Source organism: Schistocerca nitens, chromosome 4, assembly GCF_023898315.1.
Source record: "Schistocerca nitens isolate TAMUIC-IGC-003100 chromosome 4, iqSchNite1.1, whole genome shotgun sequence".
NCBI classification, from domain to species: domain Eukaryota; kingdom Metazoa; phylum Arthropoda; class Insecta; order Orthoptera; family Acrididae; genus Schistocerca; species Schistocerca nitens.
The window spans coordinates 786,966,061-786,993,714 of record NC_064617.1 but is presented as its reverse complement, the minus strand read 5'-3'; the positions used below and the strand labels follow the sequence as shown (position 1 = coordinate 786,993,714).

Genomic DNA, 27,654 nt, shown 5'->3' with positions numbered 1-27,654 from the left:
GAATTCATTTCATCGATACAAATGAGTAGTTCAACTTTATTTCTAAGTCCTGGAATGTTCTGGTGTAATAAAGATAACTGATACTGCATACTAATGGGATTGTAACTGCTTTGGCGAAGATGAACTGGCAGTTTCTGATTACTTTCTGTTAAACACTGTTTAAATGGAGGCTGTATGATAAAATCTGACTCCTGTTCATCTGTTTTCTCAAACTGAGTGTGTCTGCCAATCTCTCTTAAAACTCGTTTTCTTTCCCCCTTCCCTATCCTAAAAAAGGCATCTCTCTGACACCTGTGACCACTGGTATTTTACCACTTGTGCCAGTGTCCCCCCTTAAGTTTTCTGCAATCAACCCAGACAGTTTTCCCTTCCCTTTCCTATTGAGGTGAAGGCCATGCCTAGTGTAGTCCCACCTATCGATAGCATCCACAGGAATCAAACCAATATGGGACCCTATATCCGTCCTAAGCAGCCACTCCAACTCCAAGTTCACCCTCCCTACAGAAGAGTTCAAATGAGGCCGATCAAGGCGTCTCAACACAGACACATATCCCACACTCGTATGCTTCGTTGCTGACGCTATCTTCACCAGGTCACTCTCTATGGAATATTCAGAGTCTCTGCCAATGCTATTTCCCGGACCACCCACTATAACCACGGCATCCTCCTTTGTGAAATCCTTGCATAAAGCACCTACATCCTCTGTTACCTGACCCAGATCTGCACTAGGCTTGAAAAAGTTTGTGACCTGGTACTCTGGACCTAGATTTTCCTGCAGTAGTTGGCCAACACCTCTACCATGGGAACTACCTAACAACAGAACTTTCTTTCTCTTTACAAATTTCCCTACCTTTTTCAAGTCCTTGAAAACTTGTTGTGCCTTTTCTACAGCTTCAGCTACATGAGGCTCATCCGATTCTGACTGAGGCAACAGGTCAAATCTATTTTCAAGATTTATGACAAAGCTGTCTGATGCTCTCCTTTGCCTGTTCCCCCTATTACCTGTTGCCACTTCCCACCTCTGTTCACTCTTCTCCCACTTTAACCTGTCCAGATCCTCCCTTGCCTTGTCTAGGTCAGCTTGAAGAGCTGCAATTTTCCCTTCCTGTTCCAGTATTTTCCTATCTCTACTGCAGATCCTACAATACCACTGGTGAGCCTCATTTATGTCCCCATTTCCCACGCCACTACATTTGCCCCAATGAAAGAAACTACAGCACCCATCACACCATACCCCGGAACTAACGATCCTACGGCATGTCACACACTTCTCACTCATGGTAAAAACAGAAATCGTATAAGCTGATTTAAGTAGTGACTAAAACGTAAACAAAGGACCCCAGAAACTATTCAGGCAGATATAAATAAATTGAAAGAGTACTGAATAAAAAAAAACTGGCGATTACATATAACTCACTGTTTACTTACGATACGCGCGCGTGAAATTAAGCCTAAAATCCGTGCTATAGGCGCGAGAAGGAAAATAAACTTCTTACCCCGTTTAATCTTCTTTAACACTTCCACTAATGTAACAACACTTATATTTATACCAACTGGAAACGTTTATCTAGAAGTTTAATTCACTGCTTACTTACGATTCGCGCGTGTGAAATTAGGCCTAGGATTCGTGCTACAGGCGCGAGAAGAAAAATACGCTTCTTACCCCGTTTAATCTTATTTTATTCTTCACTAACACTTCCACTAATTCAACAACACTTATATTATATTCATAACACCTGTACACGTTTAAAAATAGCTTAATAACAATGCTTTTTATAATTATTTAGTGCAGCAAATACTCGAAGAGTCCGCGTCGGCGCAGTGTTGCCAACTCCCCAAGGCAGCCACAAGTTGGACATGAAAACAGATTTGCACCATCTAGCAAGTGATAGCGCTAGTTGTCAAATTCATTGGAAAGAGATATGGATATCTACTGTGTGCATCGATGGTAATCACCCACCATGTACTTGGCAAAGGACCATCAAAATCAGCACTTATGCATTTCCAGTGACTGTCAGGTTGAAGCCAATTTACAAATTTTTGGCGTAGCACTGCTCGGTTATCAATGCACACATGACTGTGGAGCAGTCATCTGTTCTCTTTGCTCGTCCACCTCAAGCCATGTACAGTGCTGGTGCACTAGCTGCTTAGTTCTAATGATTCTCCAGTGTCTTCTACGTAATAGTTTCAAAACATATTGTTGCAGTGAAGTGGTAATCATGAATTGTTTGTTCATTCTGAGGAGAAAGGCTGTTGTATTGTGCATAGTATTTACATACTTTGGCATCTGGAATTGTTTCCAGATTACAGGCCAACCCATCCAAATGTAATACTTGGGCAATTGTAGTGATTGATCTCGTTCAGTAGCTTGTGTGATCTCTCAACTATCAATGGGAAAATCTTGCTGCGTGTGCGTATTAGGTTGGTCAGTTTGAAGACAAGAAGCTTCTGATGCATTGAATTCCTGATCATTTCCCATAGGTAAATGAGACAAGAGTGTCTGCATTTGCTGCTGTGCAGTAGGGCGATAGAGAATTTCATACTGATAATTGGGCAGAAGTAGTGACCAGTGTTGCAGGTTCGTGCTGTATGATCAGGCTTATCTTTCATCGGACGAATAAGAGCAGACAACAGCTTTTGATCCGTCATGAGAAGTTTCAACCATGCCGATTTTGATGAAATTTCATGACACAATTGATGGTGGGTAAGGCTTCCTTTCCCAGCTGACTATAACTGGCTTGGGCCTCGTTCAGTGTCTTCGAAGCGAAAGCTATGGGGCATTCAGTGTTTCCAACCTTGTGAGATAAAATTGTCCCCACTCCCTATGATCTCGTATCAACTGCAAGCACTACTGATATTTTTTAGTATCGAAATGAATAAGACATGCGTAATTAAGTGTGCATGGTAGTTTGCATTCTCCAGTCCATTGGAAAGGAACATTTTCACACTGGAGGTGATACAAAGGAGCATCAATTTGCACTGCAGTCCAAATAAATTTGATATAATAGGTCAGTTTTTACACCCCCCCCCCCCCCCTCATGAACGATGGACCTTGCCGTTGGTGGGGAGGCTTGCGTGCCTCAGCGATACAGATGGCCGTACCGTAGGTGCAACCACAACGGAGGGGTATCTGTTGAGAGGCCAGACAAACATGTGGTTCCTGAAGAGGGGCAGCAGCCTTTTCAGTAGTTGCAGGGGCAACAGTCTGGATGATTGACTGATCTGGCCTTTTAACATTAACCAAAACGGCCTTGCTGTGCTGGTACTGCGAACGGCTGAAAGCAAGGGGAAACTACAGCCGTAATTTTTCCCGAGGACATGCAGCTTTACTGTATGATTAAATAATGATGGCGTCCTCTTGGGTAAAATATTCCGGAGGTAAAATAGTCCCCCATTCGGATCTCTGGGCGGGGACTGCTCAAGAGGATGTCGTTATCAGGAGAAAGAAAACTGGCTTTCTACGGATCGGAGCATGGAATGTCAGATCCCTTAATCGGGCAGGTAGGTTAGAAAATTTAAAAAGGGAAATTGATAGGTTAAAGTTAGATATAGTGGGAATTAGTGAAGTTCGGTGGCAGGAGGAACAAGAATTTTGGTCTTGTGATTACAGGGTTATAAATACAAAATCAAATAGAGGTAATGCAGGAGTAGATTTAATAATGAATAAAAAAATAGGAGTGCGGGTTAGCTACTACAAACAGCATAGTGAACGCATTATTGTGGCCAAGATAGACACAAAGCCCATGCCTACTACAGTAGTACAAGTTTATATGCCAACTAGCTCTGCAGATGATGAAGAAATTGATGAAATGTATGACGAGATAAAAGAAATTATTCAGGTAGTGAAGGGAGACGAAAATTTAATAGTCATGGGTGACTGGAATTCATCAGTAGGAAAAGGGAGAGAAGGAAGCATAGTAGGTGAATATGGATTGGGGGGAAGAAATGAAAGAGGAAACCGCCTTGTAGAATTTTGCACAGAGCATAACTTAATCATAGCTAACACTTGGTTCAAGAATCATAAAAGAAGGTTGTATACCTGGTAGAATCCTGGAGATACTAAAAGGTATCAGATAGATTATATAATGGTAAGACAGAGATTTAGGAATCAGGTTTTAAATTGTAAGACATTTCCAGGGGCAGATATGGATTCTGACCACAATCTCTTGGTTATGAACTGCAGATTGAAACTGAAGAAACTGCAAAAAGGTGGGAATTTAAGGAGATGGTACCTGGATAAACTGAAAGAACGAGAGGTTGTAGAGTGTTTCAGGGAGAGCATAAGGGAACAAATGACAGGAATAGGGGAAAGAAATACAGTAGAAGAAGAATGGGTAGCTCTGAGGGATGAAGTAGTGAAAGCAGCAGATGATCAAGTAGGTAAAAAGACGAGGGCTGCTAGAAATCCTTGGGTAATAGAAGAAATATTGAATTTAATTGATGAAAGGAGAAAATATAAAAATGCAGTAAATGAAGCAGGCAAAAAGGAATACAAACGTCTCAAAAATGAGACCGACAGGAAGTGCAAAATGGCTAAGCAGGGATGGATAGAGGACAAATGTAAGGATGTAGAGGCTCGTCTCACTAGGGGTAAGATAGATACTGCCTACAAGAAAATTAAAGAGACCCTTGGAGAGAAAAGATCCACTTGTATGAATATCAAGAGCTCAGATGGCAACCCAGTTCTAAGCAAAGAAGGGAGGGCAGAAAGGTGGAAGGAGTATATAGAGGGTTTATACAAGGGCGATGTACTTGAGGACAATATTATGGAAATGGAAGAGGATGTAGATGAAGATGAAATGGGAGATACGATACTGCGTGAAGAGTTTGACAGAGCACTGAAAGACCTGAGTCGAAACAAGGCCCCGGGAGTAGACAACATTCCATTAGAACTACTGACGGCCTTGGGAGAGCCAGTCCTGACAAAACTCTACCATCTGGTGAGCAAGATGTATGAGACAGGTGAAATACCCTCAGACTTCAAGAAGAATATAATAATTCCAATCCCAAAGAAAGCTGGTGTTGACAGATGTGAAAATTACCGAACTATCAGTTTAATAAGCCACAGCTGCAAAATACTAACGCGAATTCTTTACAGACGAATGGAAAAACTGGTAGAAGCGGACCTCGGGGAAGATCAGTTTGGATTCCGTAGAAATGTTGGAACACGTGAGGCAATACTAAACTTACGACTTATCTTAGAAGAAAGATTAAGGAAAGGCAAACCTACATTTCTAGCATTTGTAGACTTAGAGAAAGCTTTTGACAATGTTGACTGGAATACTCTCTTTCACATTCTAAAGGTGGCAGGGGTAAAATACAGGGAGCAAAAGGCTATTTACAATTTGTACAGAAACCAGATGGCAGTTATAAGAGTCGAGGGGCATGAAAGGGAAGCGGTGGTTGGGAAAGGAGTGAGACAGGGTTGTAGCCTCTCCCCGATGTTATTCAATCTGTATATAAAGCAAGCAGTAAAGGAAACAAAAGAAAAATTCGGAGTAGGTATTAAAATTCATGGAGAAGAAGTAAAAACTTTGAGGTTTGCCGATGACATTGTAATTCTGTCAGAGACAGCAAAGGACTTGGAAGAGCAGTTGAACGGAATGGACAGTGTCTTGAAAGGAGGATATAAGATTAACATCAACAAAAGCAAAACAAGGATAATGGAATGTAGACAAATTAAATCGGGTAATGCTGAGGGAATTAGATTAGGAAATGAGACACTCAAAGTAGTAAAGCAGTTTTGCTATTTAGGGAGTAAAATAGCTGATGATGGTCGAAGTAGAGAGGATATAAAATGTAGACTGGCAATGGCAAGGAAATCGTTTCTGAAGAAGAGAAATTTGTTAACATCGAGTATAGATTTAAGTGTCAGGAAGTTGTTTCTGAAAGTATTTGTATGGAGTGTAGCCATGTATGGAAGTGAAACGTGGACGATAAATAGTTTGGACAAGAACAGAATAGAAGCTTTCGAAATGTGGTGCTACAGAAGAATGCTGAAGATAAGGTGGGTAGATCACGTAACTAATGAGGAGGTATTGAATAGGATTGGGGAGAAGAGAAGTTTGTGGCACAACTTGACTAGAAGAAAGGATCGGTTGGTAGGACATGTTTTGAGGCATCAAGGGATCACAAATTCAGCATTGGAGGCAGCGTGCAGGGTAAAAATCGTAGAGGGAGACGAAGAGATGAATACACTAAGCAGATTCAGAAGGATGTAGGTTGCAGTAGGTACTGAGAGATGAAGAAGCTTGCACATGATAGAGTAGCATGGAGAGCTGCATCAAACCAGTCTCAGGACTGAAGACCACAACAACAACAACAGGTCAGTTTATCAGAACTGGCTGAAGGTCTCATACATCCTTAGGAGGAAGCAATTTTCAGATGGCCACTAAATGCTCAGTCAAGGGGCGAGCGACATGGATGTCAATGAAATGTCCCAGATATGCAATTTCTGTATTGAAAAATGAACACTTCTATAAATTAGACTTATGCCCTGTGCCAGTTAAAACTAGAAAAAGAGATTTGAGATGCTGCTCCACCATTTGTCAGAATACAGTGATGTCATCCAAATAATTTGAACATGACAAAAATTTCAACATAGCTTGTTCAAGAATGTGTAGAAAAAACGCAGAAACAGATGCGCTTCCAAAGGGAAGATGCTGGTACTGATATGAGCTAACATCTTTATTGACCTCCTCTTTTTTTCCCTCTTTTCTTCCTCATCCAGGGGAAGTTGGAGGTAAGCATCAACTACATCGGTCTTAGAAAAGAATTGTCCAGTTAGCTCCTCAGTACATAGAACTGCGAAAGAATCGATAACCATTTGATGTCAAGTGGTGCTTAAAGTCAGCAAAAGTGTAATTCTCCTGTTCAGATTTCTTGTGATAACCAGAGCAGATGCCCATTGAATAGCTGAAATAGGTTTTAAGACAAGTTCAGAAACAACTTCATCATTAATGGCATGAGGCATTGGAAGGCTGGAGTGGTACTTTTGTCTGAGCATTGTATTTGATTGTGATTTTTGTCAGAAAATTCTTTGCACATCTCAATGTGCCATCAAACAAATGTCCTCATTTTTCAAATGATTAATAAATGCTGACATGAGAAACTTGTATATCAATAGCATGTACATTGTCCTCAATATCTAATCCAAACAAATCAAATGCATAGATGCCAAATATACTAAGACATGAGTGTGTTTGTACTATTGTGAATAGCACTGGTACAGCCATATTTCAGTATTTTACTAGCAAAGTACACATCTCAAACACAGAGATACTTTGTCCCCAATTGCTCATAAGTAGTTTGATGAATCAATTGTGACTGAAGCAATACTATGTAACTGGAATGGTACAAATTGATTGCAAATCTGTAAAGATATGAGTTTGTGGGTTTTCTCCGTATGAGACTGTCAGTTCAGCTTTTGGAGGACTGCTTTTTCTGTTTTGTGAGGGACAGAGTCATTTGCTGTTTATTCATGTGAGGAGAGATGATGCAAATTAGCCAAGTTTTGTACTCTGTGTGTTGATTCGCAATTTGTGCACTTGCATCTACAGTCCCTATGAGCATTGCCAGGAGAAGCGGGTATAAATTCATAATGTGAGATCATATTAGTCTCCATTTGCTCAAATCTAGGTTGAATTGGGACAGAATGTGCTTTGTGCTTCTGTTGGAGGCACACTTGCTGCTTGTGTCCTGATTTTTGACAGTGTTGGAATTTCGCTTAGCTGGAGGAGGAGTGTTTGTGATCGTGTATGACATAACACGTGACACAAGACTTCAGAGCATGTGAATTTGCAGTATAAGTTGCTGAGCATCTCACATTCTGCTTATGCCATGGCTTCCAGCTGTTGAGCTATGCAACAACAAGCAAATTAAAGTTAATTTTCATATTGTCTGAGCTTTGATACTTTAAGTTGGTCATTACGACAAGGATTGCAATGCTTCAGAATCTCATTGTCTTGTCTGCAAGGTTCTGAATAAAGGCATCATGAAATTTTTCATCTTGAATAGAAGCTCCACAAGTGCAGCTAAATTTATAGTTTCCAGTCATGCCGTTGAGTTCAGCGATCCACTTTTAGCAAAACTGATTACTATTATGATGCATGTGAAAAAGTTTAAAATGAGCAGCAGTTACATGAATCTACATTTCAAAAAAATTCATCAAGTTTGCTAGTGACTTCCTCGTAGGATAGGGCTTGGGGTTCTGCATGAGGGAACAGTTTTGTATGGAACCTAAATATGGACACTCCTTACCCAAGGACAAAAGAAAGAACATCATGAGTCACCTATGATTTTGTAGGCTGTGAAATGTTTGAGCTGGATTTAGTACTCCTTCCATTCCTCTTGTTTCTCATCAAAATAGTGGAATGGAGGTGGCGGCGGTGGCACTTGGCCTCCAGAGTTCTGTGCTTAAGCTATAGTTTCTTGTGCTTACTATGGATTTAGCAGTCTGGTAATGCTTGCCAGTAACTGTTGAATTTGTTGGCTCTGAAACTGAATAAGTGCAGGGTTTTTGCTCCAGAAGTTGCCATTATATACTAAATTTAAAACACTGCAAGAATAGATATAACAAATTAAGGAATACTGTAATGATAATAATATAATAATAATAATAATAATGCAAAAATGAAAAAATCGAGACACTTTCCACTTCTAGATATTTCTAGAAAAGACAAATTTCAGTTAATTCCACTGGCAGTGAAGAAAATTTTAATTAGTTTATTATACAACTGTGTCGAAACTACCTCTGTGGATCCGAGTAGTCACAATCATGAATTTGTCAGCAGAAATATCTGCTACATCCATTGATGTAATGAACTGGATGTACATTTTAGAATTCAAAAACTATAGAAGGATAATACATAATCCTATGTAAAGCATTCATAAGTTATAATCCTTTAGTCTCTCTCTCTTTTTCTTTCTTTCTTTCTTTCTTTTTCTGTTCCACTAGTACCAGTTTCGAATAGTTGCTAGCACTTGAAGTAGCAATGTCATTACACTGGATTCATAAAGTCTCACTGACATTTTACTATGTTCGTAAGATCTCACTCCACTGTCATCCGTACACTTGGTGTGATCAGGTAGTAGTCTGATCCCTGATGATGATCTGAAGACAATCAGAAGTGGAGCTCTGAGTGCAGTGGCTTAAAAAGACATGGATCAGTCATAATTGCAGGCAGCGAGGTGATGCGAATTCAGCATCACCTGATGGCATGTGTAGTACCACCTGGCGGTGTGTAACGAGCCCTCTGTAGCAGCAGTTCATTGGTAGCTGATTTAAAGGTATCTTCTGTGAAGATGAGAGCTGTGGGCAATGCACCGAGTGCAGTCAATCAACAGATCGTTGATACTGCAATATTCCTTCTTGACTTTTAATGTTAATGCCAACCACAAACACACTTTGTTTTAACAATTTTATTGTCAGACACAGCACTTTCACCTATTCGCTGATTGGAACTGGCAATAAAGTTGTTAAGACATTATGTTAATCAGACTACACTTTCGACCAAGTCTGTTTTACTGACCTATTGTTTTGTTTAGAAATTATTTGTTTAAGAATATAAATTGTTCAATATAGTACACTGATTTGAGCCATAAATGTCAGAAAAATGTATTTGCACATGGGGAATTGAACTCAGATATCCTATTTTAGTTTCCATTTTTTTCCACCTAAGTACATGTATTTCTAACAGACTTGTCATTAGATACATATCAGTGACCCTAATCACAGCCTATCTCTGAATTTGTTTTTGATATAGGTATGGGTATAGTGCAGATTATACACTTTGAAGTTGATTGCTGATTGATGGAACTGATACCTTTAATTGTTTTGTTATGTTGTATTTTTTTCAGGTTTCATTGTTGGTTTGTAGCACTGATATTATTTTTAAATTTATTTTTGCACTTACTATGCCCATCAGATTTAAGTTTTTATCTTCCGTGTTATTAGAAAAAGCGTTTAACTTTGAATGGCATGCTAATAATTGCTTGGTAATCTTTTGCTAATTTTGTAAATATTAGATTCCAGTTTATTTTTTTCTGCTTTAGGTAGTGCAACCACTGACAGAAAACCAATGGCTGAGTTGAGTGGACATTTGAGCAGGGTAGTGAGTGTGTCTTGGAGTCCACATATTAGTGGCCAGCTTGTATCTGCTTCGTATGATGGAACAGCGCAGTTAAGTATCTCATATTAATAAGGATTATTGAAATGAATTGTATATCAGTCAGTGAACTTAGTAGATTAAGAAAAGGATGAATTACTTTATTATTGAGATGAGCAGTGCTTTGCCTGTTGGACTCGAGCTTAATTATGGTGAGCTGTGGTCCACTATTTCATATAGAATATCTGATTGTACTTTTAACAGTTTGCGGAGCTGACACACATACAAATACATCCCAACAATTTATAATATGTAGGTATTTCATCAGAAATGGTCTGTAGGAAATGTGGAAAATAAATAAAGGTTACGGTAATCATTGTGAAGTTTTTATGCCAGAAATCCTACTCAGTTATCCCTGTTTCAACATTTGATAAATAGATGTTGCTCTTCTTTTCAAATATAAACATTGAAGGTCATGTTGGGAGAGAGGAGTACTTGTCTCAGAGTACTAGTTCAAAGAAAAAGGAGTGACTGGTTGATAGGAGACATCCTGAGGCTGGTAGGAATCATCAGTTTGGTAATAGAGGGAAGTTTGTGCGTTGGGAGGGGGGGGGGGGGGGGTAATTACAGTGAGAGACCAAGGTCTGACTACAATAAGTAAGTTCAAATGGCAGTTGTTATCAGAGATGAAGAGGTTTGCATGGGATGGAGTAGCATGGAGGACTGCCACAAACCTCTCTTTGGACAGAAGACCTCAACAAAAACCACAGTTTTAAAGCTGGAATAAAAAAGGGTATTTCAGAAATAACTTGCAACAAAAGACTGCATAGTCCAGTGTTGACATCATCAACAACAATGATACTTACTTCAGGCGACAATTGCAGTATGTTCAGTTGGCAAATTTAAAGGTAAAGAAACTCCCTAGTAATCAGAAGTGTTTTTTCCTTCCCATGAGAGGAAAGAGGGATAGGTTGGGAAGGAGGGGGAAGACCACTCAGGCCTCCTTCATGCCTCTCCCCTCCGCCCCTCTTGTCCTCACAATTAGTTTGGTACCTCTTCTCAATCTTCTCAAACATATTCCTCATTTGTTCCTGTGAAAGGAACTGACAGATCAAAAGCTGAGTATTCTTTTAAGTGTCTGTTAGCTACACTGAAGTTTCACATCTTGAAGCCAAGTACTGGCCATTCTGTCACCTTTCAAATTTACAGTTTTGTCTTTCCATTTCAGACACTGTATAATCTTTGTTTTGAAAACGTCATTTACTTAACCAAAACCAATCCAGATTGTTTTTACTGTGCATGCTATTTCTTTTCAGTGTATATATTATGCATTTGAGGTCTAAAAATTACATCTGGTGCTGTTGAGAATAGTTTTCATTAAAGAATCTCTGTGCCTGACACCTTGTTCTTTTTTGTATTTGTGAGTATCCTGAAGAAACCTGATGAAATCTATAATGTTCACATATGTATTCTCCAGTATACTAACATAGGTTGAACAAGTTCCTTACTTCATAAGGTTATTTAGTGTAGATTTGGTTGAATCTGAGTCGAAAGCTTTCTCAAAATCTAAGAGTTTCAAAGTTGTGATTTGTACTTTTGGCCTGTTTCTAAATTTTGTTCGCACCTTGTGAATGGTACACCATGGTACACCAGCTACTGATAGCTGCTTGTTCATTTGCTTTTTTAAAAATGTAATGTTTTTCTTTGTGTTGTTGGTAAGTTTAGTGAATAGGTATACTCTGTAAGTCCAAATAGTTTCGGGACTGGCTTCATAAAAAAATAGAAAAATGTTTTAAGATGGTGGCTTAAATGCAATAGATAGTTTACATATCTCTTCCCCCCCCCCTCCACACACACACACACACACACACACACACACACACCAACACCTACACCTACACTTACATTTACACTTTGATTTACTGAACATTAATACAACCAAGTGCAACTGTTGGAAACATTGTTTGCAATGTTGTTCAACTCGCGCGTGACAGTCTTGAATGTCATTTATATTGTCAAAGTGCTGACACTTCATGTGAATTTCTATACTTTGTCCTTCTGTGGTAGGTTTGTATTGACACCAAGTCTCATAACCTGTGACACCCCTCCCATGTGAGAAAAGAATTTTTCACATTTTGGATTTCAATCAAGTCATTGCAGGTGAACATGCATCATTTTTCTTCGGAAGTCAAGGTGTGAGGAACAGATTTGGGTCACACTTTCGCCTTCTTCAAAACATTCTGGAGAATGTCTTGAACACTTGATTTAGAGATATTGCTTCATTAAGATTTATTACAACATTGACACACTACAGGCACATAACCAATACTTAACACTGCCTGCTAACAACTGATCGGTTGAATGCACTTCTGTTGTTTACAGTTGTCAGTTCAAACTGCTATCAAAGTTACTGTGCCTCTGTTGTTTACAGTTGCTACTGGAAGTTGCCACCACAGTTACTGTGCCTCTGTTGTTTACATTTGTTAGTGGAAGTTTGCCACCACAGTTACTGCACCAACATCGCTTGTACTCCTTTTGTATGACTTATCCTCCTGCTTTAATCATTTCTACTGAAAAATTCCTTTTTTCATACTTCAAGTGGCTTTATGTACTTCATTTGGCAGTATTTCTAGAATATCACTATTTTCATTTTCGACCATTTGTGATTTTCATTCATCTTGCGAACGATTTGAAATTTTAAAGCATCCACGTTGTCTTCATAAAATCTTTATCCATTGTATGTTTCCAGTCATCACTCTCATCACTTGTGACTTGTTCATTGATTAAGATGGTGTAATGATTAAGACCACAGGTTCATATTCAAGAGGACTGGGGTGTGATTGTCTGTAAAGCCTTCGAGCTTCAGATTTTCCCTAAATTAGCTGGGGGTAATGGCCTGACAGTATGTTTCAAAAGGACAGTTGTTTTTACTACCCATCCTTGTTCATTCTGTTTATGAGCTGCATCTTTACCAAGGAACACTCAGGAGCATTGCCTCCAATGTAATCCTCATGTCACTGAAAAGGTGCTTGAAACAAATATTAGAGTCATTGATGGTAAGAAAGAGCTGAAATCCTTAAACATGAATAAAGCTTCAGGGCCCAAAGGCACACTGGACTCGCATTCAGTAGGACAGTGGTTCAAACTCACATCCATCCATCCAGATTTAGGTTTCCTGTGGGATGGTTTCTTTCAGAGGGACGGATGTTTTCCTTCCCCATCGACATAATCCGAACTTGCTCAGTCTCTGATGGCCTTGATGTCAACAGGAATTAAAATCAGTCTTCCTTTCTTCCTGCTAGGGCTCAATGGCAGGATGTCCAGCATCCTGAAAAACCTAGAAGATAGGGAAATCTCAGGGAATTTTTTTGTTCTAGGGAACACAAGAAATTTTTCCATTTTCCATAAAAACCCTGGAAAGACATGATGTCTCATTTGATTTTGGCCAGAGGCATTTGTCTGCATTCTGCTTGGCTTGATGCAGTACTGTGCTAACTGTTCACCATCAGCAGCAAGCCAACCAGCTCAGCCTGGCCAAGTCCAGATGAGGTATGCAGAGGTTTGTTGTTGTTTACATGGAATAGCTGGTATGCCTCTCACCATAGCCTGGCCATGCTATGCTATGCTAGTTGGTTGTTGTGTCATGATTCTTTGTGTTTGTAACACAATGTGATGCTCAAGGATCTGTGATGTGTTTGGGTGGTTTACATTTACATCTTTTCAGATGTACTGCTTTGTTTGCTAACATGGTTTTTATCACAAAGACATGTGCTTTTAGGGGAGGTTGTGGCCTATTCAAATCCATTAATTTGGAACCAGGAATACTAGGGTGTGATAGGTTTGCACACAGTTCATTTTTTGGACATAAAACAAAAAATTACTGTTGGGCATGCTAACAGCTGTCTATCTCATTATGTTGTGTACAAATAAGATTGATTAGAGATCTTTAGTGGTAGCAACCTTATTGTGTAATTAGAACACTAACCAGGAGTCATTGGGGCTTCAGCATGTAGTTGTTGGCTTAATTGACATTGAGCTAAAGCTTGCAGTGGAATGCAGGGGGTCAGATGTTGAGTGGGGACTGTGGAAGTAGTTGCCTAAGGTATGGGGGTGAGATGACTTTTTGCATCACTTCTACCCACAATGGCCAGTATTTCCAATTCTGCTGTGGGTTTTAGTGAACATAAACTACTTTCAATTACACACATGCAAGGAAGATTTTATCACTTTGCTTTGGACCCACTCAGGGAGACACACAAGTGAGGGGGAGTGGTGGAAGTTGCTCATGACAAAGAAAAAAGCACAGTTGTGAAATTTTCTAGTGGCATCCTGTCTCTGTGAACTCTTGGATCACATCTCACTTTGTTGTTTTAAGTATGATCCTGTCTAACGCCTATGTTACCTCAGGCTTACTCAATGAACTGTAAATGTGCATTCAACCCTTGCTGGACTGAGTATCGAGAATTTTGGTGGATCGTAGAGCACACATCTGAAAAATTCAATGTTTGGTTCACGTTGTCTAAAACCAACTTGTCACTCAGAAATACAGACAAGCAAACCTTGTCCAGTCTTGCAAAGGAAAGAAGTAAGCTGGGCTCCAGGCTGCTAGGAAGCTTACATTGTCTATATCCATGCTGTTCGCTGCAAATAGACATGAGTTTGTGATTTTTGCTCCGTATGCGACTGTCAGTTCAACTTTTGCTATTGCATTGAACATGGCCTCTGCAGTGCCACCTGCCACCTCTGGATGCCTTCAGCTAAATGTCAACTCCGACAATGGAAAGGACAATCTTGATGAGGCCCTTGATTCACCATGTGTACCGGAAATAAAATAACCAGTTTCAGTGAAAAAAAGCAGTATTTCTGATCAGCTTCCATGTACTTTTAGTCTGCTGCAATGCAAGCAGGGAGTGCATCATGCAATTGTGGTGTGTCCTAGCTACCAGGCATTACCCTGAGGCAGTCACATCAAGCACCTACTACAGGAACTTCTGGACTGTGGCTGATGATACTAGATTATGTGCAGAGGGCTGCCATGATGAAGACAGAGATCCATTTCTATCTGTTGGCTGCTGTGAGGCACCAGTCTTCTCAGGACATTGGCACCTTAGCAGCCAGTAACATTGCCTCTAAAATGCAGCTTCAGAAGTCAAAAATAAAATGCGGCATTGCATTTAGACTGGAGCCATTTTTCACAAAACAACTACAGGAGAGTGTTGCTGCATGTGATGTGATAGTGATGGTGTTTGATATGTTTGCATGTTTTTGGAATAGTGGTTGTGCCATGTTTCAAGCTGGTACCTCACTTCAGTGTTTTTGAAAAAAAGTGCTATAAAAGATTTAGTTGAATTTGAGGCAGGTGCATCCAATCTGAGGTAAATCTAAAAACGCAAGTTATTCATTTGTCCATGGATGGCCATTGTGTTAATGAAGCATTCCTAAGAGAGCTGAAAAGCCAGCTCAAAGGCAAGGGTAATTGAGAGGGTACCATGCTTATGGACTTTGGGACATGTGGCCTACATATTGTGCCAGATGGCTTTAAGAGAGGTTTTACTAGCTTTAGTTGGAATCTTGTTCAGTTTCTGAGAACTTTGTGTAATCTTCTCAATGTTCCCTCCTGCCAAGCTGATTTTAACAATATTACAAGCACATCTGTTTTCCCACAGAAGCTTTGTGCTGTTTGTTGGGTGGAAAATAAAATTGTGCCTGTCTGGGCTCAGCAAATGTTTAAAAATGTGTAAAGGCTGTAGAAAGAGTGAAGAAGGAGCAGAAGTGGGCAAAACCAAAGCCTAAGGTCACTACTGTAATTCCTGGGAGTCTTAACTACGAGGTAGTGTGTGAGTCGTTTAGGAGCAAGATGCTGACAGTTCATTTCACCTTTTTTGAAACTGTGGCTGCTCAGGTTGACTTGTTTATGACTAAATTTCAGTGATATGCTTGTGTAACTCCTTTCTTCTGTAATTCCCTGTTGTTGGTTGTCAAAGAATTAATTGAGAAAATTTGTCCAAGCAGAAGTTTGTAGAAACAGTGTAGCATCAGCACAGATCTGAATAACAATAAAATCAGTAGCAGCCTCAGAAAGTGGACATCAGGTAAGAAGCAGTGAAGATCTGGGTCAATATTACATATCGGAGAAATATATCTTGGTGTTCCAGAATTAGTGCCTTACATTTGTGAAGACTATGGTATCCACAATTATGGATGAATAGCCCCTGGCTTATTTCTTTATGAAAGGCGTTCCATGTTCTGTCCCCGAAGTGCCAATTAATGCTGACCATGAGAATAGACAGTTATGCACTGCATTGATATGTCTCACTACCTTATATTGCTTTGGCGGACATGATGATGGCGCCTTTGCCGATGAGTTCCAAAGTTTAGTGGAGATGATGTCAGTAAAGGAAGTCCTCAAAGAATTTGATGGGGATCATGTTCGCATCAGTCAGTTCTGGATTTGGCCATTTGGGTGAAGAGTAGACATGAAAATTTGAAGAGATTTATCAGGATTTCTTGCAGTCTTTTCCATGACTGTGCCAGCCTTAGAAGAGGTTTCTCTGACAACTCCATTCTGGTAAAAATTTGACTGAAACCTTTCTCATAGCTGTTCATACTGTTGGCAATGTCATGAAGGTCACTTGGGGGGGGGGGGGGGGGTTGATCTGTAATCATCACAAAACAGTTAATACACAGCTTTAGAAATGCATGTGATAGGTGCCATGACATAGTACCAGAGGAAAGGACAGTTGAGAAGTCATCAGAAGAAAATGAGAGAAAGAAAAACGTGAGTAGAGACAACCTAAGAGCACTACAAACTATAAAAAAACAAAGCTCGTGGAAAGAGGTGAGAAAGAGATTTATCTGATTGAGGTAGTAATTCTATTACTGCAACTACTTGTTTGCGACTTACTGTCCATTTATGTGTCCTCGTTAGACTAGTGTATTACTGTGATTCATCAGTTTCTCCTAGCATATTTGTTGAGCAAGCAGTCCATCGATATGCTGTGCCAGTTCATAGTGTCCAACGGACACACTATTTCGGCGATCAGACATTCAGACATGTCGCCATCATCCGGTGCGCTGGCAAACTGAACTCCTGAGGGTATGCTTCTGACTATATCCCCTAACCTGAGAGCCGTTCCACCTGTGATCCGCACACCTGTCTTTGTGTCAGGGGTCACAGAGATGCAAATGTCGGCATCTGTGGTAGTGTTGATGTAGATGCCCTGTTTTCCCTTGTCGCCAGATCGTTTTGTCTGCTGAAAGTCTTCATGATTAAACTTAGTGCTGATTCCCAAGTCATACTAAAATTATAGCCACAGACTTGGTTGGTGACATTTTCCCTGTTGCGAATTTCTATGATCTCTTTAATAATGCTGTCCCAGTATTTGGAAGCCTGTGCCAAGATCCTGGTACGTTCATACTCCATCATGTGATTCTTGGACAAACAGTGCTCTACAACTGTGGACATGTTGGGATGCATGAGTTGAGCATGCCTCGGGTTTTCTCGGCAATGATCTTAAATGGTGTGTCCTGTCTGTCCAATATATGAGGGCTGTTCAGAAAGTAAGGTGACTTTTCAAATTTTGCAGGCAATGTAAATTACATTATTCATATTTTTTATTATGTTGGTACACACATCCCAGACATATGTTCACTGTTTCAAGTGAACAGCATACTTAGTGTTTGACAGATAGAAAGGTTACACCTGTCTTAGTGTGCTTGACGATTTTCGATTATTATAAAAGTGGAGCAACGAATTTGCATCAAATTTTGTGTGAAAAATGGAATCAAATTGCTAAAACACTTGAAATTTTGACAGTGGTATATGGTGAGTCTGCTCTAAATTTAAAAAAATGTTTACGAATGATACAAGCTCTTCCAAGATGGCCGAGGAGATGCCAATGATGAACTTTGCTCTGGATGCCCCAGCACATCAATAACAGGTGATAATGAAGCTGTGAAGAAAATTGTTTTCGAAAATTGTCGGATTATTTTAAGAGAAGTTGCTGAGAATGTTGGCATATCAGTCGGCTCTTGTCGTGCAAATTTTTCTGATGTTTTGTGCATGACATGTGCATCAGTGAAGTTTGTTCTAGAATGTCTCAATTCTAATCAGTAGAACTGTCGCATGAGCATCGCTCAGGAGCTCTTGAATGACATCAGTGATGATACTGATTGGCTGGAAAGGGTCATAACTGGTGATGATACATAGGTTTACAGTTATGACATCGAAATCAAAGCCCAGTCATCCCAATGGAAGCATCCCGCAGAGCCAAGACCGAGAAAAGCATGCCAAGTTCGATCAAATGTCAAAGTTCCGCTCACTGTTTCTTTCAATTACTGTGGCGTAATGCATCATGAATTTTTGCCTCAAGGTCGTAGGGTCAGTAATGAGTATTACCTTGATGTTATGAGCTGTTTGCGAGAAGCAATAGACAAAAAAGTCGAGAATTACGGAAAACCAATTCATGGCTTTTGCATCAAGACAATGCACCTGCTCATTCATCATTGCTTGAGAGATTTTTTGGCCAAAAACAACACAATAACCGTGCCTCAGCTGCCATATTCACCGAATTTGGCCCCTTTCCTTTTTCCTGTTCCCAGACTGGAGAGATCTATAAAAGGATGAAGATTTTCAACGATTGAGGAAATAAAAACTTCATCGCTCGAAGTACTCAAGGCTGTACCAAAAAGTGCTTATGAGAAATGCTTTGAGGATTGGAAGAAGTGTTGGCACAAGTGTACTGTATCTGAGGGGGATTACTTTGAAGGGAACAACATGCATATTGATGAATAAATAAGTATTTTTTCATAAAAATATAAAGTAACCTTACTTTTTGAACACGCCTCATATGTCTTCCCACACTGACATGGAATCTGTTATACTCTGGCCTTCCGCAAACTGAGATCCTCTTTGAAATCAAAGATGATCTCAGTTTGCAGACAGTCAGCATGTACTGGATTCCATGTTAGTGTTAAAAGACATGTACTGGACAGGCAGGGAGCACTGCTGAAGATCGTTGCCGAGAACGCCAGGGGCACACTCGACTCGTGTATCCCAGTTAGTCAGCAGTCACAGGGCATTGTTTGTCTGAGAATCACGCAATAGTGTTTGAAAGTGCCAGGATGTTGGCACAGTGTTCCAGATACCGAGACAGCGTTGTTGGAGATGTCATAACAATTCACACCAGGGACGATCTCTCAACCGAAATTGGGGCTTAATCTTAGCAAGGCTTGAAGGCTTGGGAGTCAGCACTGAGTTTAGTCAAGAATACTCTCAGCAAACAAAACGATCTGGTGACCTGGGCGAACAGAGCACCTACATCATCCATACCACAGATGTCAATGCTAGTGTCTCTGTAACCGCCGAAGCAAGGACATGGTGCGGACCACAGATGGAATGCCTTGCAGGGGTAGTGGATATAGTGGGCCGTGTGCCCTCTGGAGCTAAATTCGTTAGTGCATCTGACACTAGCAACACATCTGATCACCAAAATATTGTGGCCGTTGGACACAATGAACCGGAAGTACACCTGTGGACTGTTTGGTCGACAAATAAATTGGGAGAAACTAAAGAATCACATCATAGAACTTTATGGGGAGGAGATGTATCACAGCATGAAGAAATTCGACAAGCTTTACCATCAGAGATGCCTTTTGCTGAGTGCTCTAGCATTTCTGAAGAGATGTTGTGCCGAACTTTGCTAAGGTCAGGCAGCACACCGATTCTGCAGCAGCCAGGAAAACTGAAAAGTGGGCCAGCCTTGCCTTGATACATGAGAGAGTGTACTTTTCTCACTGGAGCCTTGAGTATACTTCCCAGGAACTATGTAGATGATATTTGCAGTTGGCTAATCGTTTTAATTATTGGACCTAGCACTGGATTTATAGTGTTACCTGGGTGGCAGCCAATTCTGCTCAAAGGAAAGCTACAGGACGTCAAATATTAAAGTTGTCACGTCTCTCTGACAATTCATCACTGGAGGCACCAAGTAAGACCGTGAACAATGTGACTGACTTGGAGCGGAGTAATGATGCAGTTTCATTTCCTGAGAAGGAATCTGACTGACTTGGAGCGGAGTAATGATGCAGTTTCATTTCCTGAGAAGGGAGTTAACTTTGCTCCCACTTCGGTCATGGACATCATCAGCACAGTTGAACAGTTTGCAGCACGACTACTGCCTAAAACAGCTGAAGAAGTATGTTGTGAAACCTGCCATGCTCTGACAAGAACTAAGCTTTTGAAATCATACATTACCAGCAGAGAAAGGGCGGCCATTTGGGACCTGAGATGGTGCCCTGAGAGTGTTGTCTTACTTCCTGACAAAAGCAGCGCAACTGTTGTTCTTCCCCACAAGGACTACTTTGGGATAATGCAGAGCCAGCTAGATGAAGTCTCCTACTGGAAGACCAACACTCACCCCACAAAGAAGGCGAAGAACGATACTAGGGCTCTTCTCAAGGACACGTGTTTACAAGAGGGGGTTGCCAGGAAACTGTTACCTTAAGGACTTGTACTCTCAAAACTTTATGGACTTCCTAGAGTCCACAAAGATGAGGTGCCTTTGCACCAGACTGTCAGCACCATTAGGGCACCTATATATTTGCTGACAAATTACCTGATAGAAATACTAAGCCCTCTTGTGGGTAAATGCACTCATCATATCTGCAGTTCCGTGGTTTTTGTAAAATGTCTCAACAACTTCAGAGTGAAAGACTCGGATATCCTGGTGAGTTCTGATGTCATTTCATTGTTCACCAGGGTACCTCTATGAGAGTCACTAGAACTTATTGGTTAGAAATTTGACACACAGACCACTGGATTTTTAGGCATGTCCTGGCCTCCACATATTTTCAGTTTAATGGAGATTACTATGAGCAAATAGGAGGAGTCACAGTAGACAACCCGCTCTCACTTGTGGTTGTGAATTTGTGTATGGCATACTTCAAGGAAGAAGCCCTGCCGTCTCCAAATTGAAACCCATTTGTTTTTTCTTTATTTGAATGGCACTTTCGTTATATGGCTCCACAGAAGGGGCAAACTTGCTGACTTCCTTACACATTTTAACTCCATACATCCCAACATTAAATTCACTATGGAGACGGAAGCAGAAGGAAGATTACCTGCCATTCATGGACTTCATGGCCAGGAGAAGAGCTGATGACACCTTGGTTCATGGCACGTACCAGAAGAAGACAGACACTGACCTGTATTTGCATACAGACAGTTGCCACCACTCTTAGCTGAGGAATGGGGTACTAAAAGCACCAGTACACTGGTCATCCTCTATTTCAGATGCAGAGTGTCTGCCTGAGGAACTGGAAAACCTCAGAACTGTATTTCGAAATAACAGGTATCCAGAAAACACACGAGATGCGCTCTTCACCCCACAACAGTACAACCTGTGGAGATGGAAGAGGAAGAGGCAGCCACTGCCTTTATACCATACACTGGCACACTATTAGAAAAATCGGAAGCACATTAAGGAAGCACTGAGTAAAGATTGCCTTTTGCCCACCCAATAAAAGTGGGCATCATTGAGAAGCCTCAGAGGTGAGCTCGGTTTGGGGAAGGCCAGTATATACCAGATTCCATGCCAATGTCGAAAGATTATATTGGACAGACAGAGTACACTGTTAAAGATCGTTGCCAAGAACACCAGAGTCACACTCGACTCATGTATCCCAACAAGTCAGCGGTTGCAGTGAACTATTTGTCTGAGAATAACACAATGGAGAATGAATGTACCAGGATCTTGACGCAGACTTCCAAATACTGGGACAGTGTCGATAGAGGGGCCATAGAAATTCGCACCAGGGACGATCTCAGCAATTGAGATTGCTGCTATAATCTCAGCAAGACTTGGGAACCAGCACTGAGTTTAATCAAGAAGACTCTCAGGAAACAAAATGATTTGGTGATTAGGATGAATAGAGCGCTTGCATCAATGCTGCCACAGATGACAACGCTAGCATCTCCCCAACCGCGGACCGTAGAAGGGATGGCTTTTGGGGGCAGGGGATATTAGTTGGCCACGCGACCTCAGAAGCTCAGTTCATTAATGGCGACATGTCTTATCATGAAATATTGTGCCCGTTGGACACCATGAACAAGCAATACACCCGTGGACTGTTTGTCTGTTACTGTTCCTTCCTCAAATCATTTTGTTCAGATGGTATTTGGATTTCATTCTTAAATCTCTATGTAAAAAGTGTAATTTTTTACTTGCACATATAATGCTCTTCATTTTTATGTCTTGTGTGCTGCCAACAGCTGATTGTTCCTAATTTGACTAGTTATTAATAATGTTACTTCATACTTCCTTTGCTACCAAGTCTCATTCCACACTGTCCAGTCACATTAATGGACCAACTGCCAAAATCCTGAATATGATCTCCAAGACCAGATACGTGCTTGTGTTGATCCATTGGGCCTTCCAGAATGACGTCATCCAGGGAATGCCGCAAAAACATTCCCACAGACCATAAAATTTGTCCCTTTGGCCTGGACCCTTGCTTTCAGACTTTCATGTCATACTCACCAACAGCCATCTGTCTGATGGAACAAAACTAGGTTCACCAGAACACTCAGTGGATGTCCAGTAGCTGTTATTAGTTTGCAAATTCCAGACGTAATTGCCACTGAACAGCAGTCAGCGTAGGTGCATGAACTAGGTGCTTGCTGTGGAGGGCCAATGGCAGCAACATTCGCTGAACAGTCATTGAGGAGACACCATTGGTATCCCTGTGATTCATCTAAATGGACAGTTTTGCAACAGTTGCACGTCTGTTTACCCATACACATCTCTGCAGCCGTAATTCCCCTCCATCACCTATGGCCTGTGATGTACCACTGTTGCCTCAATGCGTTGTTAGATAGTGCCATTTTGTCCTGTCAGATTAAAACTGTGTGCCAGACTGAGACTCAAATTCAGGACCTTGTCCAAGAAAGGCAAAGGTCCCGAGTTCAAGTATGGTCCATCACACAGTTTTAATCTGCCAGGAAGTTTCATATCACTGCACTCTCTGCTGCAGGTGAAAATTTCCCTGTAGCACCATACTACCATGCACACTATACTATACCACAGCAGTATTTGAACAGTTTACAAATTTAGCAGGAATGAAAATGCTTCCACCTTTGGCCCGAAAGCCAACAATCATACCCTTTTAGACATCAGATAAATTGCTCCATGTCCGCATTACGACAACAACTGCACTACATTCTGTGTCACCCAATGGTCTTTATATACCATACCATCCCCTACTAGTGCTGCCACATCCATCGGTGAGTAGTTCTTGGACATTGATTTCAAACACAGGCAGTGGTTAAATTAATGTGACTGAACCATCTAATTTTCCTGTGGTCCCCCCTCCCATCCTCCCATCCACAACACATTTTCCACTTAATTCTGTTGTCATATCCCGGTACGTTTATTTTTTGGTTAAAATAAACCATGTTCATTTTAAACTAATTTTTTTTCTTTGAACTCTGAGTATATCCCTCATTACTTCCTACATGTTGGCAAAATTTTTAGTTTTTGTCATAAAATCAATCAAAACTGGGTAGGCTCTAAGCACAGTGTGACCCTGGAAAAATCAAAAATTGGCCTAGAAAACTTGGAAAACACAGGGAATTGTTTTTGAGTCTCACTGGACACCAAGGATGGGAACCCTGTCAGATTCTATACTGATTTTGCGGCTGAGTTAGCCCCTCTTTTAACTGCAATCTGCCTTAGATCGATCAAACAAAAAACCATTCCCAGTAGTCGGAAGAAAGCACAGATCACACCTGTCTACGAGAAGAGTGGAAAAAGTGATGCACAAAACTACTGATCAGTATCCTTGACATCCATTTGTTGTAGAATCTTACAATATACTCTGAGCTCAAATGTAATGAGGTATTTCAAACAGAATGATCTCCTCATGCCAACTAGCACAGATTCCAAAACATCAATCATGTGAAGCCCAACTCATTCTTTTATCTTTTGACGTACTGAAAGCCATAGATCAAAGCAGTCAGGTAGATGCTGTATTTCAGGATTTTTGAAAAGCGTTTGACTGAGTACCACATCTGTGCTTGTTATCAAAAATAGGATTGTAGTGGATATCAAGCAAAATTTGTGACTACACGGGCTAACATAGCAACAAAAGTAATCAATTTTTGAAGAAATAATGGAATCTACTTCCCAATGGCAGGAGAACACATGAATAAAGGTATTAAAGTTTACAATCTTTCGGAGCCAGCGGCTCCTTCTTCTTGCTGAAGGGTTGAAGGAAAAGGAAGAGGGGTGAAGGAAGAGGACTGATAAGGTTTAGGAAAAGGGCTATATTTTGGAAAAGTCGCCCATAACTGTGGATCAGGTTACCATATGGGATGACAAGAAAGACTGACTGTTGGGTACTGCATTGGATGAGATATGAAAACATGAGAGATACGGTAGTAGGCAAGGCAAAGATTACTGCTGAAACATTATTCACAAGTTAATAAGAGTGGATAGCTAAGTGCATTGTATAGACTGATCTGAAAATGAAAGATATAGGAGACGAAAAGGGAGTGAAGAAAGACAAAGTTACTGAGAAGAAATGCTGAGACAGAAAGTACTATTTAAGTTAAGCTAGATGGGTGGCAAGAACCAAGGACATGTAGCGCGAATTTTTTCTTGTTTTATATATATTGGTTTTTCACTCCTACTTGCATAGTGGGCGCCCTGGATTAAACACAGTCACGTTGTATGTCTTTGAACAGACAGTTGGTTTGTATTTATTAAAATAAGACCATTGACTTACAATGTCATTGAAACAATCAAAGCAATACATTAATTTGCAAGATAGAAATTGTCTTCCACATCTTCATAAATGTGATGAAATGTGACATTTTTCCTGCTTACTCCAGTGTTCTGCACTCTGCAGGAAAGAAATAACTGTTTGTTTCTCACATTTCAGGTGTGGGATGTTAGATCTCAACAGCCGATAGCAAATTGTTCATTGCACAGTGATGCTGTACTGTGTTGTCTGTGGAGCCCTCTTGATCCTGATTATATTATAACTGGCTCAGCAGATAACACACTATGTGTGTGGAAAATCAGCAAACAGACTAATAAGGTTCCCATTGAAAACAGTATGTATAGTCATAATTTTGGTTTTATTTAAAAGTAAAAGTGTGCTTAAAAATATTTAAATAAATTATTTACTCTCTTAGAGACATCAACACCTAAAGAACTTGTAACTAGTAGAATAAATGTGATTCACAACCCAAAGTACATTGTGTGTGTGTGTGTGTGTGTGTGTGTGTGTGTGTGCGCGCGCGTGCTTAAAAATATTTAAATAAATTATTTACTCTCTTAGAGACATCAACACCTAAAGAACTTGTAACTAGTAGAATAAATGTGATTCACAACCCAAAGTACATTGTGTGTGTGTGTGTGTGTGTGTGTGTGTGTGTGCGCGCGCGCACACACGCGTGTGGTCCGCGCATGCCTGTGCTTGTGTATGTCCTTGCATGTGTCAGCACCCAGACCAGCTCTATGGTTTCGAAATAGACAATTGATTTGCTACACTTAAACATTTCTATCTCAAGTTAAAACCCCTAATAAAAATACAATAATATCTATGACAGTGGCAGAGTGGTGATACTTTTGGCCAAATCAAGGTGCTCTCACAGTGTACACACGTGATGCTGTGAAAATGTGAAAAACCCAGTGCCTGCATGACCTTGGAGCTGCATTGTCCCCAACATTAGACTTGGTCAACCTGGCTAAGACCAATTGTTTTGATGCATCACATCTTGATCCATGGTCTGTCATATTAGGTTATACAGACAGCATCACAGTCATGTGACAGACCAGACTGGTTTTTTCTTAATGCCAGAAGAGAGTGCTCTTGTTCCATCCCACCCATTATCTGAGAATCAATTGTTTATGAATCTGTGAACAATTTTTTTCCTTTTTATTGTTTTGGCACCCTATATCTATATTGTGGTGTAATCTCCCCCCCCCCCTCTCTCTCTCTCTCTCTCTCTCTCTCTCTCTCTCTCTCTTCCCGTCCCCCTCTCTCTTCAACATCGCCTCCACTCATGTGCTTTTCATCTCACCCTCCCCCCCCCCCCCCTGCTTTCCACCTCAACATATGTCACCCACCTCAACTTCCCTCTCTTTCACCTCACCTTCTAATTTCTTCCACCTCTCCTTCTAATTTCTTCCACCTCTCCTAATTTCTTCCACCTCTCCTTCTAATTTCTTCCACCTCTCCTTCTAATTTCTTCCACCTCTCCTTCTAATTTCTTCCACCTCTCCTTCTAATTTCTTCCACCTCACCTTCCAGTTTAATTCACCTTGCCTCCCAATTTCTTTCACCTCACCTCCCCACCTCTCCTTTACACATACCCTCCCCTCTCTTCAACCGCTCCACACCTCTCACCACACCCTTCACCAAACCTCCCTTCTCTTCACTCTCGCGTCCCCTCCCTCCTCTTCACTCTCGCCTCCCCTCCCTCCTCTTCACTCTCGCCTCCCCTCCCTCCTCTTCACTCTCGCCTCCCCTCCCTCCTCTTCACTCTTGCTTCCCCTCCCTCCTCGTCACTCTTGCCTCCCCTCCCTCCTCTTCACTCTTGCCTCCCCTCCCTCCTCTTCACTCTGGCCTCCCCTCCCTCCTCTTCACTCTGGCCTCCCCTCCCTCCTCTTCACTCTGGCCTCCCCTCCCTCCTCTTCACTCTGGCCTCCCCTCCATCCTCTTCACTCTGGCCTCCCCTCCCTCCTCTTCACTCTGGCCTCCCCTCCCTCCTCTTCACTCTGGCCTCCCCTCCCTCCTCTTCACTCTGGCCTCCCCTCCCTTCTCTTCACTCTCGCCTCCCCTCCCTTTTTATTCACTCTTGCCTCCCCTCCCTTCTATTCACTCTCGCCTCCCCTCCCTTCTATTCACTCTCGCCTCCCCTCCCTTCTATTCACTCTCGCCTCCCCTCCCTTCTATTCACTCTCGCCTCCCCTCCCTTCTATTCACTCTCGCCTCCCCTCCCTTCTATTCACTCTCGCCTCCCCTCCCTTCTCTTCAATCTCTCCTCTCTTCTCCTCCATATACCCTCCCTTCTCTTCAGCCTTGGCCAGCCGGTGTGGCCGAGCGGTTCTAGGCGCTACAGTTTGGAACCGCTACGGTCACAGGTTTGAATCCTGCCTCGGGCATGGATGTGTGTGATGTCCTTCGGTTAGTTAGGTTTAAGTAGTTCTAAGTTCTAGGGGACTGATGACCTCAGCAGATAAGTCCCATAGTGCTCAGAGCCATTTGGACCTCCAGCCTCCCCTTCCTTCCTTTCAGCCTCCCCTCCCTTCTCTTAGTCTCCCCTCCCTTCCCTTAGTCTTTTCTCCCTTCCCTTCAATCTAACCTGCTTCCCTACAATCTCCCACCTTCCGTTCAGTTTCCCATCTCGCCCTCAGTCTGTCCCCTCCCCTTCCCTTCCCTTCCCTTCCCTTCCCTTCCCTTCCCTTCCCTTCCCTTCCCTTCCCTTCCCTTCCCTTCCCTTCCCTTCAAACCGAGCAAGGTGGCACAGTGGCTAGCACAC

General features: G+C 41.4%; 1 protein-coding gene across 1 annotated transcript in view; it reads left to right on the top strand.

Moving 5' to 3' along the window:
• The window catches only part of LOC126253158 (gem-associated protein 5), a 413,052-nt gene that overhangs the window by 218,528 nt on the left and 166,870 nt on the right, over positions 1-27,654 (top strand). The window contains exons 12-13 of the mRNA XM_049954316.1: positions 10,054-10,181; positions 25,047-25,221. Coding sequence (XP_049810273.1) covers positions 10,054-10,181; positions 25,047-25,221 — 303 coding nt within the window. The remainder of the gene's footprint in view (positions 1-10,053; positions 10,182-25,046; positions 25,222-27,654) is intronic.